Source organism: Ochotona curzoniae, unplaced genomic scaffold (assembly GCF_017591425.1).
Source record: "Ochotona curzoniae isolate NIBS_2020 unplaced genomic scaffold, NIBS_Ocur_1.0 contig_64, whole genome shotgun sequence".
In the NCBI taxonomy this organism is placed as follows: Eukaryota; Metazoa; Chordata; class Mammalia; order Lagomorpha; family Ochotonidae; genus Ochotona; species Ochotona curzoniae.
In genome coordinates, this window is record NW_024466502.1 from 1,268,285 (window position 1) to 1,290,778 (window position 22,494).

The 22,494-nt window shown below is 59.9% G+C and overlaps 1 protein-coding gene across 1 annotated transcript; it reads left to right on the forward strand.

Annotated features, from left to right (window-relative positions):
* Nucleotides 1-75: 75 nt before the first annotated feature.
* RAB20 (RAB20, member RAS oncogene family) lies at nucleotides 76-22,299 on the forward strand. The gene is made up of 2 exons (XM_040991141.1): nucleotides 76-428; nucleotides 21,573-22,299. The coding sequence occupies exons 1-2, from the start codon at nucleotides 257-259 to the stop codon at nucleotides 22,085-22,087; spliced, it is 687 nt and encodes a 228-aa protein (XP_040847075.1). The 5' UTR covers nucleotides 76-256; the 3' UTR covers nucleotides 22,088-22,299.
* The last annotated feature ends 195 nt before the right edge of the window (nucleotides 22,300-22,494 follow it).

Below are 22,494 nucleotides of genomic sequence, written 5' to 3' on the forward strand. Positions count from 1 at the left end.
GCCTCCCCACCCCCACCCTGGCCGGGACGCGGGCGGGCCGAGGGCCAGCCGCACCGCCCCCGCCACTTTCGTTTTCCTCTGCTGAGCCCCGAGCTCCGACTTGGGGGAAACTCCTGGCCGCCTGGAGTCCGAGCTGCGGGGTGGTCCCGGGACGCAGCCCCCGGGGCGGAGCGGGAGCCCAGCGCAGGGCTGGTGGGGCGCGCAGGGGTCCGGGCGCCCGGGGGGCTGGCTCCTCCACCCTCGGGCGGGGAGCAAGATGCGCAAGCCCGACGGCAAGATCGTGCTGCTGGGGGACATGAACGTGGGCAAGACGTCCCTGCTGCAGCGCTACATGGAGCGGCGCTTCCCCGACACGGTCAGCACGGTGGGCGGCGCCTTCTACCTGAAGCAGTGGCGCTCTTACAACCTGTCCATCTGGGACACGGCAGGTGAGGCTGCTGGGGCGCAGCGGGGTCGCTCCAGGGCCCGCCGGCGCGCTTCTGGGCGCCCCGCTCCGCTGGACGCAAGGAGCCCCGGGCACGCGACCTCGGGGGCAGCGGAGGTGGTGGCCGGGAAGAGAGGCCCCGCGCCGGGGAGGGGGCGGGTCGGCCCGAGCGCACCTGCTCGGCCCTGGCCCTCGTCGGGGTCCTCGGGCTCCTGGGGTGACTTCCTAAGGAAGCTTTGCTAAGGTGGTGGTGGGCTAGTACCTGCGTCGTGTGTGAGGCCTTAGAAAGCGGACTCCCCATAGGCATACGGCCCTGCTGGCGGCCCCTAATGTGCGTAAGGAACTTGTACCTGAAGCATGAAAACTGGAAGGGCCGCGAGAAGTTGTCAGCCAGTCCGAAACGCAACTGAAGACTTATTTTTTCTCCTTTGCGTCGAGCTCCCTGCGGCCTGCCGTCCGCTGCCTCCGTACCCCCGCCCGCCCATGCGGTCTAGTTTTCCTAAAGGCCCATACCCTGACTCAGGTGTGTTATCACGTCACCCCAGGTGAGAGCACTCGCTTCTCCCGCCCCAGCTCCCACGCTTCAGGCTCCTCTGCTTCAGCCTCCTCGGGAGCCCGCGGTGGGCGGAGTCCGGGAGGGATGCTGGCTGCCCAGGTAGCTGGGTGGGGCTCCCCGACCGCTTCTCCCTGTGTGTGAGGTTGAAGCTTTGGCCACTTTCCCTGTCAGTGTCAGGGCAGCCTCTGGTACATTGAGGGTTTTGTAATCGTGCTGATGGGATGTGTCCTGCAGGTGCTAACTCATTTCCTGCCGTGGCCGCCTCATTCCTGGAACCCTGGGGAGTCCGCTGCCTCCCCAGGGCCAGCGTGGGCAGCGGCTGGGCACTGGCGTGTCTGGGCCCTGGAGGTGACGGAACGCCTTGCTGTTGGCGCAGGTGCCTTCACCACAGTGTCCCTAACCATAGTCCTGCGAGTCATGCAGGCGCAGGGAGTTGGCCAGCCGTTAGCAGCGGGGATCTGGGAGTCTGCATCCGGCTGGGTCCCTGCCAGCTGCGTGGGGGCGGGGCGGTGGGGTAATGCTGATTGCTCCCGTGCCCAGAGAGCACCTCCTTCCTCTCTGTGGGAACCGGCAGCAGTGTCACATGTTGGCAGCAGCCACAAGTGGGACTGGGCTCCTGCAGTGTGCCAGGTGGCTGCTGGGTGGGCCCTGGTTCTCAAGTGGGAGTTGAACCATGTGGGCTCGCGCCCTGCCCTGTCACTGTGGGTTCCCAGGGACAATGAGAGACTGACTATGTGGAATGGGAGTAGCTTTGGGGGCCTGAAGGTCAGGCTGCCGTGGGCAGAACAATGCCCCCAGGCCTCACAGTGCCCCCAGCCCTCAAGCACTCCACCTCTGGCCCTCTGAACCTCTGAAAGAGCTCTCTGTGTGGTGGCTGGCCTTGGGGCCCCTGGGAGGTGCCAGCATGGCTGGCCAGAGGCCGCCCAGCCCCTCCACACAGGCTGTCCAGCCCCTCCACGGCTTTCCTGAACCCAGTCTCCAAGGCTGAATACCCCTTGCAGGGGGGCGGGGGGGCGGGAGGGAAGGGTTCATTCTGAGAAAGGGTTATTTTTAAATTGAAAGGCAGAGTTAGAGGAGAAACACTGGCACAGAACTTCTATCTTCTGGTTCACTGCTCGAAGGGCCACAAAGGCCAGGGCTGGGCTGAAGCCCGGAGCTTCTTCCAGGTCGCTCGTGTGGGAGCAGGGACCCAAGCGCTTGGGCCATCCTCTGCTGCTTGGGTTGGAAATGGAGCAGCTGGGACTTGAACTGGCGGCCGTATGGGATGCTGGCGCCATAGATGGAGGCTGGCACGTCTCGTCTGAGCAGCCCACTCCATGCCACGCATGTGTTGCGTCCTGTGGCTAGGGCACGCTCAGCCACGGTAGCTGACGTGATGTGTGCCTTTCCCCTTTTTCTGATAAAGCATTCCCGGCTGGACCTTTAGCTAGCAGTGATGTTTAAAAAGCATCATGACAGAAAACTTTCCCTCTGTAGGTTCCCTGCCTAGAATGCCCACAAGAGCCCCAGCTGGGCCAGGGGTGCCATTCGGGTCTCCTGAGGACGGTAAGACCTCCAGGCTCTGGGCCGCCGCCCGTTGCCTCCCAGACCTTGAGCAGGGAGCAGGGCAGTGCAGACAAAGAACAGGGACTGAAGTGGCACTGTGGCAGCTGAGCTGGCTGAGCCACAATGCCAACCCTTGGCCAGCGGTGCCTTCAGAGTCCACGGCTCCTGGTTTAAGAGCTGACTCATCAGTGCCCAGTGCCAGCTCTCCCTGCCGGAACACAGCTGCAGGTCCCAGGCATCGGGACATCCCTGGGGAGCTGTTTGAACCACCCTGGTCGCTGACTTTGCCCCCTGAGCCCCTGTCTGGACGGTCTCGGCCACGCTGTCCACTGATCCCGATGCCATCCAGGAGTGAGTCCCGGGGGCTGTGGGAGCCGGGTGAGGCAGAGTGCCCCCGCTCCTTCCACCATGCACACAGCCCTGGGCAGTGCTTCTCGTCCGCACGTGCCTCTGTTGCAGTGTGCTCTCCGCAGCACCTACCTTCCCTGTGTGGTGAGGGCTGCCTTCCTAAAGATTCGGTGGGAGGGGGTAGGGCGGACGCCGGCAGCCCCGGGTCCCCGCGGGCCGTCTCGGCCTGCCCGCCTGCAGGCTGGTGTTAAACAACAGGTGTGTGAGTGTGGACACCCCGTTCACCTCACCCCTCTGCGTGCGCTCGTGCTGAGCTGGCTGGGGAGGGGATGGCCGGGTTTCAGGAGGCTCACGCACCTGAACCTGCACCTGCGGGGCCTCCAGACTCACCTGGACGAGTGCTTCACTCCAGGGCCAGGAGGAGGCGGAGGCCCAGCCTTGCTGGCCGGCAGGGTTTCAAGCAGCAACAGCTGCAGCAGCTCCTGGAGCTCCAGCCCTGGCATGCCCACCAATTCTGGGGGTGGGGAGGAGGTAAAAGCCTGCTTGAGTGGGCTAATTAAGGACAAACGTGTTTGCTGACCGCCTGTGAAGCCCACAGAACACCTCTGAAAGATTTCTCTTGATAAAGGTTAATTTGAAAGGCTGGTTCACGCCCTAAATGGCTTCAGCAGCCAGAGCAGAGCCGGGTTGCAGTCGGGAGCTCAGGACAAATGGCTCCCCAGAGACGTACCGGTGCCTGGGTTTCTCCCGTGGGTGTGGAGCTCCAAGCACTGGGGCCGTCCCCCCCTGCTTTCCCAGGCACGCCAGCAGGGAGCTGGATCTGAAGTGGAGCAGCTGGGACTTGAACTGGCCCCCGCATGGGATGTCATGAAGATGTCATGAAGATGTCATGGTACCGCAGGTGGAGTATTAACCTCTTTTGCCACCACACTGGCCCAGTGACTTCGTCTCTGCGGTGGGGCAAGCTCCAGGTCTGGCTGGAGTGTGCCCGGGTATGTCCCAGTATCCTGTCCACCCTGGCTTCCCCAGCACAGCCTCTCCGTTGGGCCTCGTGGGTCAGGATCTGTGCCCAGCACCGTCCAGGGGTGTGGACTCTCTCCGGGGAGCATGGCTACCCGTGCCTTTGTGCGTGGGCACTGCTGCCCATGCATCTGTGGGCCTTGGGCTCTGCTGCTGTCAGCCTTGTCTGCTCCCCCAGATGTCTGCTGGCTTCTGCCCTTCCTGCGTCCCTGCCCACGCGAGGCAGCACTTGGCCCCTGCAGGGGAGGAATCGCTGGGTCAGCGATTTTGTCTTTCTTATCTTCCTTATTTTGCTTTCCTGTTTGTCTTAGCTCTGGTCTGCAAACTCCTGGGGTCGCTGGTTCTCCTCTGCCAGGAGTTCAGTGTTTTACTAGGTACTTTTGACACTGTTATTGTGGAATGAAATTGTCAGAAGCAGTGGCAGTTTTTTAAGGATTTTTTTTTAATTGGAAAGTCAGATATACAGAGCAGGAGATACTGAGAGATTTTCCGTCCTGTGATTCACTCCCCAAGTGTCTGCAACGGCCAGAGTTGAGCTGATCCAAAGCCAGGAGCTCCCTCCAAATCTCCCACGTGGGTGCAGGCTCCCAAGGCCTTGGGCCATCTCGGCTGTTTTCCCAGGCCACAGGCAGGGATCTGGTTCAGAAGTAGAGCAGCTGGGATTTGAACCGGTGGCCAGATGGGATCCTGGCGGATACAAGGAGAGGATTTTACTGTTAGGCTATCATATTGGGCCCAGATTTTTTTTTAAAGATTTATTTATTTGAAAGGCAGAGTTAGAGCTTTTCCACCTGCTGCGTCCGGGTCTCCCATGTGGGTGCACTTGGACCATCCTCTGCTGCCTTCCCAGGTGTGTCAGCAGGGACCTGAATTGGAATTGGAGTAGCTGGGACTCGAACTGGTACCCGTATGAGATACTGGCACCACAGACTGAGGCTTAGTTTGTCATGCCCCTTGACGAAACTTTTAGAGTCCAGAGCGAGGGCTTTCTTCTCTCAATGTCACATGGCCTCTGAAAGGCGTGGTCAGCCAGGCCCTTGTGGGGGCGAAAGTGGAGTGAAGTCTGAACCAGAAGCCAGGGGCTGGGGCTGGCCCAGCCGGCAGCAACTAGGACCCCCTTCTCTGCTTCTGCACCCACCGGGGAGGGGGCAGAGCCTTCCTGGCCCACGGCCCCCTGTGCAGCCGGGCCGAGCAGCGGCTGGCGTGGGAGGTGTCTCGCAGTGTGAACGTGGCTATTCCCACGCAGGAGGACAGGGATGGCGATGCAGGGTTGTTGGTAAAGGTCTTCAGGTGACTGCCACAGCCATGCTAGAATGGCGGAAGACTGGAAGATGTCATGAGCCAAGTGAAATCTCTGAGATGAGAAGCACTGGGGCCAGTGCGGCAGTAGCCTAGTGTGCACTGGGATCCCCTGTGGGCGCCGGTTCTAATCCCGGCTGCTCCACTTCCCATCCAGCTCCCTGCCTGTGGCCTGGGAAAGCAGCCGAAGGTGGTCCAACAACTTGGGACCCTGCACCCGTGTGGGAGACCTGGAAGAAGTTCCTGGCTTCAGATTGGCTCAGCTCCAGCTGCTGTGGCTGCTTGGGGAGTGAACCAGCAAACGGAAGCTCTTCCTCTCTGTCTCTCCTCTCTGTATATCTGACTTTCCAATAAAAATTAATAATTTAAAAAAAAGTACTAGGGCCAAAATCCAAGGTTCAAGGAATGGATTTAGAGCCAGACAAGAGGACACAACAGGCAAGGGGAGGAATTCACAGCCCGAGTGGATTCATAATCACAGAGGGATCATCCAGAGGGAGCCCCTTGCCCTGTGGGTGGGGAATTTGGAAAATGGAGGAGGGGTGGGCCGACCACCTTGGGGGTCTAGCTCCAGGGGGAGAGGGAATGCAGGCTGGGGTGGGACAGGTTAGCCTGCTGTTTGGAAATGCAAAGTTCTATTTACTAAATAAGAGTCAAAGTAACTGGGAAACAGATACAGGGCAGAGACCACACAGACCCACCCCCCACCCACCTTTGGGCTCCCAAGATATCTTTTAGTTTTGTATTTGTTTTAAATACATATTTATTTGACAGTGTAGGGAAAGGTTTTCCATCTGCTGGTTCACTCCCCAGATGGCTGCAGCTGCAGGGGCCAGACCAGCCTGAACTCAGGAGCTGCTTCTGGGCCTCCCACGTGGGTACGGGGCCCAAACGCTTGGACCATCCTCCGCTGCTCTTCCAGGCCCTAAGCAGGAACTGGATTTGTTGCTAAACACTGCAAACTGATTGGATCCCCCAAACTGGGTCTGCTTGCCTGACATCCAAAGCCAGTCACTGACATGGGGGTGGCGGGAGAAAGTAGGTATTAACCGTGAAGTGCAGAGTGGGGAGCTGGGCAGCTGTGGCGCCATCCCCAAGCTCCTGAGGGGTTAGTGGCTCTACGGCTAGGGCTGGCCTGAGGGGTGCGTGGCCAGCGCTGGCCAGTGGTTCTCATGGACTTGCTTGGATTGGTCTTAATGCCCTTCAGGGAATTCACGAGGGCCAGGCGGGCTCCGAGTGGTCTGGGGTTCTGCGGAGGCAGGTCAACACCGGCCACGGGACTCTCTGTTGGAGAAGCAAAGAGCTCCTATGTCCAGTGAGTGAGCCCTGTAAAGCCAGCCAGATCACTCCTTGAAGCCAGGAGTTCCTGGGGCAGGCAGGGACACCTGGACTCGGGGACCGGGAGGCTAGGGGACCAGGAGGCGGGATTCAGCTTTCCTTGATGGCAACCAGCCTTCAGATTGGAAGTAGAGCAGCCAGGATTCAAACCAGTGACCATGCAAGATGCTAGTATCACAGGCAATAGCTTCATGTACTACCCCACAGCACCAGCCCCCCATCTTTTTTTTTTTAAAGCAAGTTTTATTGAAAGGGATTTATTTATTTATTTTTATTACAAAGTCAGATATACAGAGAGGAAGAGAGACAGAGAGGAAGATCTTTCGTCCGATGATTCACTCCCCAAGCGAGTGCAACAGCCGGTGCTGTGCCGACTGGAAGCCAGCAGCCAGGAACCTCCTCCAGGTCTCCCACACGGGTGCAGGGTCCCAGGCTTTGGGCCATCCTCGACTGCTTTCCCAGGCCACAAGCAGGGAGCTGGATGGGAAGTGGAGCAGCTGGGATTAAGAACTGGCTCCCGTATGGGATCCCGGGACATGCAAGGTGAGGACTTTAGCTGCTAGGCCACCGCACCGGGCCCTGAATGGGATTTATTTATGAACTCTTTTAGTGTGTAGTTAAAAGTTTTGATAGGGGCCAGTGTCATGGCAGGCTAACTTCCCACCTGCAAGTGCAATGGTTGGAGCCCCAGGTATTTCACTTTCAATCTGGCTTCGGATTGGCTCAGCTTTGGCGATTGCGGCCATTTAGGGAGAGAACCAGTGGATGGAAAATTTCTCTTTCTTGTTCTGTAAAAACTGCCTTTCAAATTCAGAATATTATGTTTTAGAAAAAGGTTTTGGTAAACAGACAGTGGTAAAGCCACTACCCCAATACGATAAGAGACGACACAAAGTCTCCAGTGTCCCTTGCGGTCACCTGCTCCGTCCTGGCCTGAGTGGCTTGCTGTGTCCTCAGCACCCAGTGTCCCTTGCGGTCACCTGCTCTGTCCTGGCTTGAGTGGCTCACTGTGTCCTCAGCACCCAGTGTCCCTTGCGGTCACCTGCTCCGTCCTGGCCTGAGTGGCTCGCTGTGTCGTCAGTTTTCTGTCTTTTCTGGAATGGCTGAGACTAGCATCCCCAAAGTGCCTGGGGCTTGTGGGTGCTCATCTGTTCCACGCATTGCTGTTGGGTCAGGAAGTGCCCCGAAGGGTTGCCCGCTCACCCGTTGGACAGTGGGCTGTCTGACTGCGGGTGAAGTTGCTGTGAACGCACACCCAGAGCCTTGGCTGTGGAGCCCAGCGTTCAGTTCTGGGTGAGTCCTGAGCAGGAGCTGGGATGGTTCGATCAGCTCCTGTTGGGCTCATTCAGAAGTCACCAAATCGCTCTCCCGCGAGGCTGTGTCACTGCCTCACGCGACACTGGGCCGGTTCACATCCCAGCTAGCCAGCTGCTCTGTAAAACCGGCCGTTCTGAGCTGTGCTCCTTGGTGGCGACTGGGCACGTGTGTCCCCCCGCTGGCCCCTGGGCCCGGGGTCTGGTCACTCCTGCTTCCCTGCTTGTCTTCTTGGGCAGGTGGGTGGGGAGCTCGTGATTGTCAGACCCCGTGTGTTTGCAGTGCGGATGAGCGCTGACCTGATTCACAGCCGCTCTCCCGTGACAGTGACATCTGAGGAGCGGCAGCCTCCCGCTCGAGGGCATGGCCCCCGATCTGCTGCTCTGCCCCATACAGAGCGAGGCTTCCTCCTGTGCTTTAGTTGGAGATCGGCGATGTGTTTGAGTGAACTCTGGTGTGTGGTGCCAGCTGTGGTTGCCCTGTTTCCTGGGGTCTGGAGCTGGGTTGGCAGCGTGCGGGCCTGCGCACTGCGCTGCGAGGACGCCCCGCATCTGCAGCCTCTGGCCGCGGGAGCCTCTGCCTTTAGCCTTCCAGCTCTCTTATGCAGGGGAGGGGCCGGGAGGCCTGGTCCAGAGTTTGCGATAGCCCTTCCCTTGAAGGTCACTTTTGTTTCCCAAGTGGTAAGTGCCAGGAAGCAGCCGCTGTGTGTGGGAGAGCAGCCTCCGCCCCCACCCGCCTCCCACCTTCAGGGCCCGCTGGGGCAAAGCGGCTTTGTGTGGCTGTCTGGCTGCAGGTGGGCGCTGCAGGACAAGAGGCCTTTCTTTGGAGACACCGCCCTAGGAGGGAGGGGCTGAGGGCCACTTGGGCTTCTCTAATGTAAGATAGCTTCCTATTGCCGCAAAACCTAGGAGTGTGTGATCTTTCTGCACGAGCAGAGGCCCTTCCCAGCCGGTAGCATTCTTAGGCCCTCCTTTTAGAGAGGAGGTGAGGCTTGCCGGCATAGCCCGTCCGGCTCCTTGCTGGGTGCTGAGCACGGGGCAGCCCCCTCCCAGGCGCCTGGACCGTGTCCGCCTTAGCAAGGTCACCTGCGGGCCCTGCAGGCTGGGCAGGAGCGTCCCGACGTCCCCCTGGCTCGGGTCCTTGGAAAGCTGCTCTTCTCCCCACCCCCATCATGTCTGTAAGCATGGGACATGGGAGAGGGGCAGCGGTCTGCTTTTTCTGTTATTTCTGAGAATCCAAGATGCCCTGTTGCACATTTAAAACGTGTATTTGAAAGAGTTACAGAGAGAGGAGGAGAGACAGAAAGATCCTCTGTCCACTGGTTCACTTCCCAAGAGGCTGTAACAGCTGGAGCTGAGCCGATCTGAAGCCAGGAGCCAGGAGCGCTACTGGGTCTCCTCGTGGGTGCAGGGTCCCAAGGCTTTGGGCCATCCTCGACTGCTTTCCCAGGCCACAAGCAGGGAGCTGGATGGGAAGTGGAGCTGCCGGGATAAGAACCAGGGCCTATATGGGATCCTGGCGGTTGCAAGGTGGGGGCTTAGCTGCTTAGCCATCATGCTGGGTCATTTGCCAAATGGCGTCAGCAGTCGGTCTGGGCTGGTATGAAGCCGGAGCTTCCTCCAGGCCTCCCACATGGGTGAGGGGCTCAACCACTCGGACCATGCCTCTCTGCTTTCCCAGGCGCATTAGCAGGGAGTTAGGTCAGAAGTGGAGTAGCACGGATTCAGACAGGTGCCCATATGGGATGCTGGCACCACATGCTGAGGCTTAGCTGGTGATGCTACAATCTGGTCCTTTTAAAATATTATTTTATAACACATTTTTAACCAGAGCTCACTGACTGTGCTGTTTTTAGAATTTGACTTAAAAACACACCCCAAAACATGAAAAATGCCTCAGTTTCCTCACAGGGTATTTCCTGGAAGACTCAGCCTGAGTGGAATTGACCAGGAAAGGAGGCAGAGCTCTCTGAGGGGGACCTGGGGGGGGCCAGCGCCACATGTCCAGTGATGGAAGTTAAACCGTGGTCCTGTCCGGTCTGCCGTTGTGCATTGTGGGGTCACCGGGGCGTGACCTGCTGGCTGAAACTGGATGGTCCGGGCACTGCCTTTGCTTTAAACTTTTTGCACATTGTGGCTCAGTTTGCAGGTGTGTTTTCTGGAAGGTTCGTAAGAGCTGTTTTTGCTCAGGATTTGGCTGGTGTAGCTGTTTGTGGGGACAGCTGGCTCCCCTCTGCCCTTTTCACCCCCTCGCGGCTGCCCAGCCCTGAGCTCTCTGGCGGGCTTGTGTTTCCAAGGCGTTTGCCTGGGAGCAAGAGACTGTGCCAAGCCCTTGGGCATGTTAACTCGCAGTAAGCAGCCAGTTGTCACCCCGTCGCACTTGGGAAGGCCTGGACGGGGAGGGCTGCCAAGGCCTGCCCCAGGCTTCGTGCACTGACCTGGCCCCTCCAGCCTCATACCTGTCCCGCTAGCTTGTCTTTTATCCCACGTACCCACTGGAAGGGGAGCGGTATGGCTGGCCCTCCAGCTGCTGGGCCACCTGCTTCTCCTGCGGGTAGCCCAGGTAGCCAGCGCCCTCTGGAGAGCTTTGGGCCAGTTCTGGGTCCAGGGAGGGGAACTCCACTTATGTGTAACCCTCCTAGACCAACCAGAGCTGCCCTGCGCCATCACTGCCCAGTCAGGAAGGTCATGACCACTGCTAGCCATGAGCCCCAGCTGCAGCCCAACTCCTGGGGGAGCGTGGGGGATGGCACGAGAGCTGCCCAGCTCCTTGCCCTGGACTTGGTGGCGAGCACCCACTTGCATCCGCCACCCAGACATCAGTGATTGGGAACCAAATCCAGGTCTAGGGTTCAATAATAGTAATGTTTCCAACTAGTTGGGGGGTCGTTGTTCTGTGTGCATGCTTGACCACCACACCCTGCTGTTGCCGAAATGAGCGTGGGACAGGTGCAGTGTCTCGGGCACACACTGTGTCACGCTGGGCCCCGTACTCGACAGTGGTAATTGAAAGTAGTAGTTCCAGGGGCTGGTGCTGTTGCCACACGTTAAGCCTCTGTCTGCTGTGTCGGCTCCCATGGGTGCTGGGTTGAGCTCTGGCTGCGCCTCATCCCATCCCACTCCCTGCTGGTGCACCTCGGAAGGCAACAGAGGATGTCCCATGTGCCTGTGACGCAGGAATTTGGAGTTTGGTGTCTCACCGTGATGAGGAATTGTAGCACGGACAGTAAGGCAGGTAATTGTAGTTCCTACTGGGAAACAGCGACTCCTGCTGGCCAGGAGGGGCCGCCCAGCCTGCTCCTACAGGAAGTGTGTAGCAACAGGTGCTTTTGGTAACTCGGGTCTGTTTCCTCTTTGCTCCGTTTCTGGTGTGACGGTCACGGGCCCTGGTCAGCTGACACATGCTGCTGTGTCAGCCATTTGGGCGATGTGACACTGGAGAGTACCTCCGGAGGGTGTGTGATGGCTGCCTGGTCAGTGGCCAGGCACCTGAGCCCTGGGTTCCCATCTGAAAGTCAAGCCTGGTTTGTGGGTGGGGCACCCATTGCGCCTCCCACGTCCCGACTGTTCATGTTCTCGGGGGACTGGCTTGTGGGTGCTCAGCTGAGAGCAGGCTTCTTGAGTGCCTCGGTTCCTCATTCATTCAGGGGCCTGTGCTAACTCCCCAGAGCCCTCCTAACTCCTCACGCGTGGGCCCTGCACCCACGGCCAGCCCAGGATGAAGGCCTGGTTTTCATGCATGGAACCCTTGTAGCTCCTCTCACGCGTGGGCCCTGTACCTGCCAGGAGCCCAGGATGAAGCTCTTGGCTCTGTTAGATGGGGGACAGCGGAGGGGAGAGGGGTGCACAGCAGGTGGCATGGGGAATTGTGGAGCAGGGCAGCCATTAGGGTAGACGGTGCCTCTCCAGATGAAGTCCTCAGGTCATTCACGTGGGGAGGCGAGGTGAGGCGGTTTAACGGCGAGGACATACCTGGCAGGCCATGCGGTGGCTCAGGGGAGAGCTGAGTGTGCCCAGAGTGCTGTGTGCAGACTGGGGCTGGGAAGGGAGTGGGCTTCCGTTTGTCCCCCTCGCCTCCTCACGCTTCTCTAGGACAAAGTGTGAGTTCAGAGGCGTGCCTGGTGGTGTCACACACTCGGTGTCATCGGATGGGGGGAGCCCGCCGGCCCTGGGCTGGGCTGGAGGCTGGGTCCCCCACGTGGAGCCGAATGGGGAGGGTTCTTGGAGGAGCCTTCCTTGGCCAGGGAAGGCTGGAACCACCTGTAGGGTGACCAAGGAGAGGGCAGGACTTCGTGGTGTGGCGTTCCGGGCTGTTGCCAAGGCGTGCATCCCAGCTCCTGGGTGCTTTTCCTGGGCGCCTCTCTCACTCACAGGCTGATTTCCAGCTTGCTCCCCAGCTGCTACCAGCTCCAGCCTGGCCCGGCTCCAGCTGCTGCAGCCATGTGGGCACGAACCGGGGCACGGGAGCTCACCTTCTCTGCTTCTGTAACTCTGCCTCTCTGAGAAAAACAAAACAAACCCCCAAACCTATGTACCGGGTCAGCGAGGAGTCTTAGGGCAGTCGCTGACAGCTGTCCTGCAGGGGCCAGCCTCATCTCGCGTGGTCTCTGTGGAGCGGGCTGGCAGGGCAGGGCTGCCTGGCTCGGCCCATGCCTGCCTTGGGTTTGCCGAGAAGCCGAGGACTGGCCTCCCGGGTCTGAGTCCGGGTGGGTGTGTAGTTTTCATGCTGGGCGGCACGCGGCGCCCCAGCCCCTGTGTGAAGTAGACGGATGCGTGGCATGCTGGGGTGTGACGGTGCCCAAGAGGAGCACCGGGCAATCCGAGGCCATGGGGTTGGCACCGGGGATGGCTTCGTGGTGAAGTGTGGAGGACCCTGGAGGTCCCTCGCTTCGTGCTAAAAGAAAAGGTGCGTCCTGGACATGGTTGGTGTGCCTTTGCTGTCGCTGCTTTGCATTTGTTCTTGGTGAAGCCACCATCTTCATGGTCTCATCCCAACACCCAGTTCTGATTGGTTGGCTCGTCTTGCATGTCTGCTCTGGGCATGTCCCCAGCAGAGAGGGCTTTGAGCCTCCATCCCTGGGCACGTCCCCGGCAGAGAGGGCCCCGAGCCTCCATCCCTGGGCACGAACTTGTGTGTTTGAGGTTGCCAAGGGCGTGCCTAGGTGGGTGTGAGTTGGTCTGGGGGCCGAGCGCAGGGCTGTGGGAGGGGTAGGGTGGTTTTCCGTCCATGTATGACAGCCAGGCCTCTGTGCATTTACTCCAGCGTCCCCCGTGTTTCTCCGAGTGTGCCCGTTACGGGACCCGTCAGGACGCTCCTGAACAAGCAGGAGCAGCAGCGAGGGCGACGTTCGGGCATCTGTGTAGGTTTCTCCCTACGTCTCCTGGGAGTTCTGCGACGCCGCTCAGCACGCACCTGCAGGGTGCTGCTGCGGTCAGCGGTCAGTGTCTGCCACACCAGCGTGCAGGCCAGTTCCGCGTGTGTGGGTGAGAGTCACGCTTTTGCCCTTTAAAAATTTGTAAAAGATTTATTTATTTTTATTGGAAAAGCAGATGTACAGAGAGGTAGAGAGACAGAGAGGAAGATCTTCTGTCTGATGATTCACTCCCCAAGTGACCACAACGGCTGGTGCTGCGCCGATCTGAAGCCAGGAGCCAGGAGCTTCTTTCCAGGTCTCCCACGTGGGTGCAAGGTCCCAAGGCTTTGGGCCGTCCTCGACTGCTTTCCCAGGCACAAGCAGGGAGCTGGATGGGAAGTGGAGCTGCCGGGATTAGAACCGGCATCCATATGGGATCCCGGCGCGTTCAAGATGAGGACCTTAACTGCTACACTATCACGCTGGGCCCGCCCTTTTAAATTTTGTAAAGGGCTTACTTATTTATATTTTTTTTTTTGCAAAAGAAAGAAAGATAGCCATGCATCCTGTGCTTCACTCCCCAAATGCTGAGGCCAGCTGGCCTGGGCCAGGCTAAAGCCAGGAGCCAGCAGCTCCGTCCGGGTTTTCCGTGTGGGCGGGAGGAGCCACCACCTGCTGCCAGGGTGTGTGTCATGAGCAAGCTGGAGCTGAAAAGGAGGGTCCCATCCCAGGCACCCCGGTGTCACACGTGGGTGCTCTAAGGGGTGCCACATGCCCCTTAAAGGATCGCTTGGGGCAGGGGCACGGGGTGGGCTAGCCGAGTGCCTGGCCAGAGCCCAGTGTTGTCCTGGCAGATGCTCAGCTCTGCCATGATCCACTCCCCACCCCCCCCGAGGCTGCCCCAGTGTGTCCTGGTGCCCGCTGGCCCAGGCCCGACAAGTCCCTGTGTGTTGGTGTGTGTGTGACCTGGCCTCCATGGATGGGGACTTGATGGAGATGGCCGATTGCATTAATCCTAGGACAGCTCTGGGGAGGACGCTGCCTGGCCTGGCCGGGGGCAGGAGCGGCAGTGCGGAAGCTGAGGCCCCCAGCCGGAAGGAGTCCGGGCCCTGGGGTGCCCCGGGAGAGCAGGCTTCAGGTAAAAGCTCAGAGTGAGTCGGAGGCGGTGACGTTCTGGGCAGGTTCCTGTTGCAGACTGGGAATCTTCTAGATTGCAGAGGCTGCTGCAACTGTGCCTCTCCCAGTCCCCGCAGCAGGTGACAGCTGTGCTTGTGCTGGGTCAGGGCTGGTGACACTTGTGAGTGGCTCGGGGACACGCTGTTCCGGGGTGTGAAAGTGTGTGCACCTGTCATGGAGTCAGTGGGCAGCTTTTCCATAGCCAGGGCTGATGTGCATTCCAACGCCGACTCACTAGTCCTGACTAGCTCTGACCCCTTGCCTCTAACCCAGCGGCAGCAGCTCAGGAGCGGGGCGTCAGGCCCCAGGCGGGTGCCTACCTGTGGGCTGGCCCTAGTCTTGAGGGCATCCGGCTGCTCTGGCCCTGCTGGGGAGTATCAAGGGAGGCAGGAGATGGCAGAGGTGGGCAGGCTCAGGGGTCAGAAGCACGCAGTGGGGCAGGTGCTGTGGCTCATGTTGGCTTGGCTCTTAAGTCGCCTGCTAAGTCACACTTTTAATCCGACTGCCAGGCGTGGGGTGGGGAGCAGGAAGCTGCCCCGGGCTCCCTGCAGCCCAGGGGAGGCAGAGCTGAGGAAGCAGGATCTTGCTGTGTCCGGTGCCCTGAGGAGGCACCATGTTTAGGCTCACAGGGCCTGCTTCCATGGGTTTTATGTCCTCGTGGGCAGCCAACCTCGGGTGTGGCACTTCGGGTACGCTGCTGCCTGGGGCGCCCATGTCCTGCATCGGAGAGCTTGGTGTAAGTCCCACTGCTTTGCCTCCCTCTCTGCTTGCATGGGACTTTGGTGTGAGAGGGCCAGCCATAGCACGAGCTTGGAATCCACCCAGGTCTGCCACATGGATGGCAGGGCCCAAGCGCCTGAGCCGAGACCGTGCCTCCCAGGCACATTAGCAGGGCGTTGCATCAGATGAGGGATGGAGCATTTGAACTGGCAGCTTAACCCACTGGGCCACGATACCTATTAAGTTATACAGGACAGACTCAGCTTTGGGAAACTGGCCCCGGTTTGTGTACCTGTCGTGGAGGATTGAGGCAGGGCCGCCCGCAGGTGCCGTGAGAGCGGCTACAGGGCACCGACTTTGCTGATGGCCCAGCTGGGGCACTGATGTGCTGGTGTGGCTGCAGGTGTGAGGGCGAGCAAAGGGGCCAGCAGAAAGAACCAGCCCCTCACAGACTCTGCTCCGGGTGGGGGCCAGGCCCTGGAGTGGGGCTGTGCTGTGGTCCTCCATCCCTCCCTCCCTTCCTCCGGGACTGGCCTCCCTGGCCACTGGCTGTCCAGCACAGGTTGAAGGAATGTCGGTGACCTGGGGTGGGCTGTGGGGATTGGCTCAGCGCCCCCGGCACCTCTCTCTGGGCACAGCTGCTTCATTTGCCCTTTCCTGTGAAGTCGGCACTGGGAAGGGTAGCTCTTAACCCGCTGTGTCCCAGGTGGCTTGCGTGGCTGTGAGGGGAGGGTCTCTTATTTGGTTTCCGTGGATTCTTCTCCCGATGGCGCTGCAGGATTGTGCAGAGCTGTGATGTGCCGGGGACGGTGGTGGGGGCTGGGCTGGGGCTGGTGTCTCGTTGCTGGGCCAGTTCAGGCCCAGGTGAGCGTGCTGGGCTGGGCTGCTCCTGGCTCTCTGTCCACGCTCCTCTTGCCTTTGCTGGGATTCGCATTCCTTGATGCCGCTTTGAGATCATCTCCTTCCTTCCCCTAACCCGCCTGAGAGTCAGCCCGGCCGGGAGCCAGGGGACCCTGGACTCTGCCCTTGTAGGTCGGGGACCCATGTGAATGCGGCCAGTCGCATTCTGACTGCTGCACGTGGGATCAGGGTCAACGTCCATCTCCCTGGGTTGGTGGGGGAAACTATGGCAGTGCCTGCCATGTGTTAAAACAACTGAGGCTGTTCCATTTGAGGAGGAGCAACCCTTCTCTGTGCCACCAGCAGCTGCCCCTGCCTGGCCTGGCTCAGGCCTGCATCTGGTGCTGTGCCCGAGGTCAGCTGTCCACTGCAGGTGCCTGCGTATCTCCCCGCACCACTCCCCATTTGCAGCCTGCACCCAGCCCCCCCAGTTTGCACCCAGCCCCCCCAGTTTGCAGCCAGCCCCCCCAGTTTGCAGCCAGCACCCAGCGTGCGATCCTCCTGAGTGCTGTGTGTACATCAGAGTGTGACTACCTTCTCTTCTTCCTCACATTTTTTTAAAGATTTATTTTTATTGGAAAGTCAGATATACAGAGAGGAGGAAAGGCAGAGAGAAAGAGCTTCCATCTGCTGATTCACTCCCCAAGTGACCCCAAACAGCTGGAGTTAAACTGATCCGAAGCCAGGAGCCTCTTTCGGGTCTCCTGTGGGTGCAGGGTCCCAAGGCTTTGGGCCGTCCTCTGCTGCTTTCCCAGGCCACAGGCAGGGAGCTGGATGGGAAGTGGGACTGCCGGGACACAAACCGGCGCCCGTATGGGATCCCGGCTCGTGCAAGGCGAGCACTTTAGCCGCTAGACTACCATGCTAGAGCCGCCTCACATTTCTTTTATTTATTTATCTTATTTTTAAATTAAAATTTATTTTTATTTTTTTTACACATTTCTTAAGAAATATTGTAGCCCAGTCTGGTGACTCAGGTCTCCAGGTGCACAGGGGGCCGTGGGAATGAGGGTCATGGCGCTGCTGGCCCAGGGACTGGGGTGGGCACAGGGGGCTGTGGGGACAGGGTCGTGGTGCTGCTGGCCTGGCTGGGGTGGCACAGGGGGCTTTGGGGACAGGGTCGTGGTGCTGCTGGCCCAGTGACTGGGGTGGGCACAGGGGGCTGTGGGGACAGAGTCGTGGTGCTGCTGGCCTGGCTGGGGTGGCACAGGGGGCTGTGGGGACAGAGTCGTGGTGCTGCTGGCTTGGCTGGGGTGGCAGGCGGCCTGCAGACAACCCTGCTTTGGTCGCTGTCATGCCCTTTGTGCTGTGGGACATGTTTTCAGGAAGTGAGTTTTGCTGACTGGCCAAGAGGGGCCTCCTCTCTGCCTGGGGTTTGGCTGCAGGCTCTGTCCGACCACGGGTGGGGAACGGACTCTGGTCACTGCCGGTCAAGACCGCTCAGCCGTGCGCTATCCGTGCAGTGCAGGAAGCAGGGGCCTGCATCCCCTGACCTGTCACGTGGACGCTTGTGGGAGCTGAGCCCAGGGTTCCCTGGCAGGGTGCAGGCTCGTGGGGGGTTGTGTTCCCAAGGGACCCATGGAACAGGTAGCCCGATGCCCCAGAAGCTGCCTGCCTCACAGTCTGGGGAGCTCTGCAGGCCGGCTCTGCCCCGCCGGCGCCTCGGGAGCCTTGGTGGCAGCTCCAGTCTGCTGTCTGGGGCCGGGCCCCGGGTGGCCTCCTGTGTACCGTGTCTTTGTTGCTTTGTTCTTTCCCTTGAAGGACATTAGTGCCTGGATAGAGGGGCACAGCCAGGCCGTGGCTATGACACCTACCCGGACACACACCGAGATACACACAGATACGCACTGACACATGTAGATACAGGCACATACTGGGACACACAGACACACACACACACCAAGATACACACAGTCACACACAGACACACCAGGCCCTCCTCAGATACACATCCCAGTGCTGGATGGGAATGTCAGGAAAAGCTTTTATTTACTTGTATTTGAAGGGCGTATTTTACAGAGAGAAACACAGAGATCTTTAACCTGCTGGTTCACTTCCCACATGGCCACAAGGACTGAAACCGGGCAGGTCCAAATCCAGGTGCCGGGAGCTCTTCTAGGTCTGCCATGCGGGTGCAGGGGCCCAAGGCCTTGGGCCATCTTCTGCTGCTTTCCCAGGCCACAAGCAGAGAGCTGGGTGGGAAGTGGAGCAGCTGGGACACGAGCCAGTGCCTGTATGCATCACGCCATCGGCCCCATGGGACAAGCTTTTAATTCCTGTTAGAACTCTGCGGGGCCTCCTGAGATGGAAGTTTCCTGTTCTCCCTGCGTTTGGGGCCAGACGTCCAGAGCTGCTCCTTGTCTGACCCTGCCGTGTGTGGCTCCTGCTGTGGAGAGGTGGTTATGCTCAGGTAACCTCCAGGGATTTCCTGAGGCTCCGGTGACAGCTGCATTCCGCTGGACCCTGCTTCCTAAGCTCGGAAGTCAGGGCTTGGGGTGTTTTAATTTTTTATTTTAATTTTTGATAATGTTGATATAGTTTAGGGTGGGAAGGATAGAGGGTTAGAGCAAAGTGGGTGAGACCACTGTCAAATTTTTTATTTCTTCTTCCCATTTCTGGTGGAAGGGGAGAAGCCATACCCAGCCACCCAGCTACCCCAGTACTCAGGGATGGGTAACAGCCTCCTGATGCCAACCTGGGGTCCCTGATGGGGCGCACACTCCGAGGGTCCTGATATCAACCTGGGGTCCCCGATGGGGCGCACACTCCGAGGGTCCTGATATCAACCCGGGGTCCCCGATGTGGCACACACTCCGAGGGTCCTGATATCAACCTGGGGTCCCCGATGGGGCGCACACTGCAGGGTCCTGATATCAACCTGGGGTCCCCGATGGGGCGCACACTCCGAGGGTCCTGATATCAACCCGGGGTCCCCGATGGGGCGCACACTCCGAGGGTCCTGATATCAACCCGGGGTCCCCAATGCAGTGCACACTCCAGGGTCCTGATATCAACCTGGGGTCCCTGATGGGGCGCACACTCCGAGGGTCCTGATATCAACCTGGGGTCCCCAATGCAGTGCACACTCCAGGGTCCTGATATCAACCTGGGGTCCCTGATGGGGCACACACTCCGAGGGTCCTGATATCAACCCGGGGTCCCTGATGGGGCACACACTCCGAGGGTCCTGATATCAACCTGGGGTCCCCGATGGGGCACACACTCCGAGGGTCCTGATATCAACCTGGGGTCCCCGATGGGGCACACACTCCGAGGGTCCTGATATCAACCTGGGGTCCCCAATGCAGCACACACTGCAGGGTCCTGATATCAACCTGGGGTCCCCGATGGGGCGCACACTCCAGGGTTCTGCCCAAGTGGTTTCGGTAGTGTTGCTCCAAGGATGAGGAAATCCTTCCAATGTCCACTGGCAGACATAGTTCACCTTAGAGTCTCCATTTGCCCAGACATTTGCTGTCGTTGTTTGGCTGGGGTAGTTGTCCAATGTACTCTGTCCCCTTCCTCTGCTATGGCACCAGGTGTCCTCTGTAGGGCCCCGATTGGCTGCCATGTCCTCCATGTGCATCAGGCCCACCGCTCCATCTCTTCCATTGAGGAGGACCAGTTCTCGTGGGTGAGCCTAAGGACCCGGGCCAGGTGATTAGGGGCTCTAATTGGCCCCCCACTCCCCGGGCTCACAGACCCAGGCCCCATCGTGCAGGCGGGTGCCCGTTCACACAGCACTGGACAGGGCACTGGGGACCTCACGTTCAGGCGCAGCGGGGGTCTGGCAAAGCAGCACAGGTCGACCTCAGGGACTGGTCTTTGTTGCTGTCCCTCTTGCATCCAGCTGGGATCGGATGGAGGACGTGCACCTGCTCAGGATCCATCCTCCCAACGGCCCAGTGCTGCCGCTTCATCCTGATGGCAGAAAGGGTCAGGGCTGACAGCTGCCTCTGCCTCGGGCTGAGGGTGACGGCCGCAGTCATCCACCTGCTTTGAGGCAGCGTCAGCAGGCCTGTGCTGGCACTCCTGGGACGTGGGCTTGCGTCCAGCAGGTGCCTCTCCCCAGGGCCTGCCCCGGGTGGGGTGGCTGACCTGCAGTGCCAGGCGTCGGTTTCGGAATCAGGCCATTTCCGATGGGGGAGTGGAAGTTGGTGGTGCTCTGTGGGCTGTCTGCTTACAAAAGTGCTGTTGGGTGTGAATGTTGGTGTGTGGGCATCACACCCTCAGGCCCATCTGTGTCCAGGGAGCAAGGGCTCCTCGCTGGGGGGCAGGGCTCCTCGGCTCCCCTCTTCCCAAGATGACAGGTGCACTGTGATGCAGTTGGTGGAAGTTGTTTCACCGTGATAGGGGCTGTCCTGTTCACTGTTGACTGTGAAAAGCTGAGCTGGGGTGGGCACAGGTCTAAGGGCTGCCGTGACATCAATGTGGCCACTGCGTGGCTATCAGGAATGTCTGAAGGTGTCGTGGCTGCTCGCTGTGCTTGCCGCCCGCTGCTCCTGCAGTGGCTGAGGGAGTGGCCAGACTATCCTAGGGGTGAGGGTGGGAGGAGTCTGCCTCTCCCCTGCTCTGGGTGCAGTGGCCCTTGTGCTTGGCTCACACCCTTGAACTCGCCGCTGGCTGAGAATCCAGGCTGCTGGCCGGCCCCGGGATGCGGGCCCTTGGCGAGAGGAGGCGCGTGTGGCATTGGCTGCAGGTGAGCTGCAGGAAAGGGCTGGATTAGTTTTGTGCATTCAAAACTGGGGAGTTGCCTAGGCAAGTGCCCAGGGCAAACTCCTGTCTGAGGAATGGCACAGAGTTGCCATGCCCCATGGCTCTGCCTTGGAGGCAGCATCTCACCTTGCAATTGCAAGCACAAGGACGCGGGGATGAAGAGAGCAGGTGCCTGGTATCCCGTGAGGCCTGCCCGCCTCCACGTGGGCGTGCCCCTGAGCAAGGCTGCACATGCCTGCGTCTGGGAGAGGAGGCGGTGCTGATGGGGTGCTTTCGGTTGATCCGACTGTGGGGACGGCAGGCCCAGCCTGCCCTCTGGCTGTATGTGGCTGGAGATCTCAGTCGGGGTCAGCAGGGGGCATCTGCAGAAGTCTTAGCCCGACAGGCAGGGCCTGCTGTCTGCAGCTACAGCGTGAGCAGACATGATGTGGCGGTGTTGCACAGATAACTGTGGTGAGACACAGGTCGGGGCCCCTGTCTGCTGTGCTGGTCTCCTCTGCCTTGGCCGTGGCTCTAGATGGGGGAGGGTGAGAAGGAAGACTGGCACTGCCTTGGCAGAGAGCAGAATGGGAACAGCAGGGTGCTGGGTGTGCCCAGCTTTGTGTACCTGACTGGGCTTTGGGGGGTCCCCTTCCTGGGGTCACGGACCTGCCACCTCCTGACCTGGAAGGAGGTGGTGCTGCAGCACCTGTGCAGGGCTCTGATTGGCTGGAGGCCTTAGTCACTCAACTCCTGGCACTGGACATTGGTGTGTTGGCTGCAGACTCTCCTCCTGGGGTCCCGGTCCCTCTGGGATGGTGGCCTGTGGCGAGGGCCAGGGCTGGGGGGAATGCTGACTTCTTCCCTCCCCATCTTCCCTGCAGGGCGGGAGCAGTTCCACGGCCTGGGGTCCATGTACTGCCGGGGGGCCGTGGCCGTCATCCTCACGTATGACGTCAATCAGCTGCAGAGCCTGGTGGAGCTGGAGGACAGGTTCCTGGGCCTGACGGACACGGCCAGCAAGGAATGCCTCTTCGCCATCGTGGGGACCAAAGTGGACCTGAGTAGTGAGGGTCCAGGGGAGAGCCGGGAGCAGGCGGCCGCCGAGGGCGGGGCCCCATCCAGGGCGCCCAAGCAGGTGCGGCCAGAGGACGCGGTGGCCCTCTACAAGAAGATCCTCAAATACAAGATGATGGATGAGAGGGACGCGCCGGCCGCCGAGCAGATGTGCTTTGAGACCAGTGCCAAGACGGGCCACAATGTGGACCTGCTCTTCGAGACCTTGTTTGACATGGTGGTGCCAGTGATCCATCACCAGAGGGCAGAGGGGCCGGCCCAGACCGTGGACATTGCCAGCTCTGAGCCCGCCCGCCGGACAAAGGCGGGCTGCTGCACCTGATGTGCCCCTGGAGCTCCGAGGGCATGGCGAGGGGGTGGTGATGGCTGCCTGTGGCAAGGAGCTGGGAACCTGTGGCCTGCTGTTATGTGGTCATCCTTGGCTGTGGTTACCTTCAACTGCCCCTCGGGGCACCTAGGTCTCCCTGTATTGTACACTTGTTTTTGCCCTTGTCAGTTGAGGCGGAGTCAGGAATAACAGGTGTGTCTTGACTGCAGCAACCTTGGAGTTCTGTGTTATTGAGAGGGACCCTGGGTAGGCCCTTATGTGACAACGTGCCCTGGGCCCAGACTGCTAGGCACCGGGCACGAGGGCATGGGAGGCTGGCTGTGAGGGCTGCAGGCTCTGGTGTTTTTGTGAAGGCTGGTTTATGGGAAAGGGTTCCAGAGAGAAGGGGAGAGGGGCCTCCC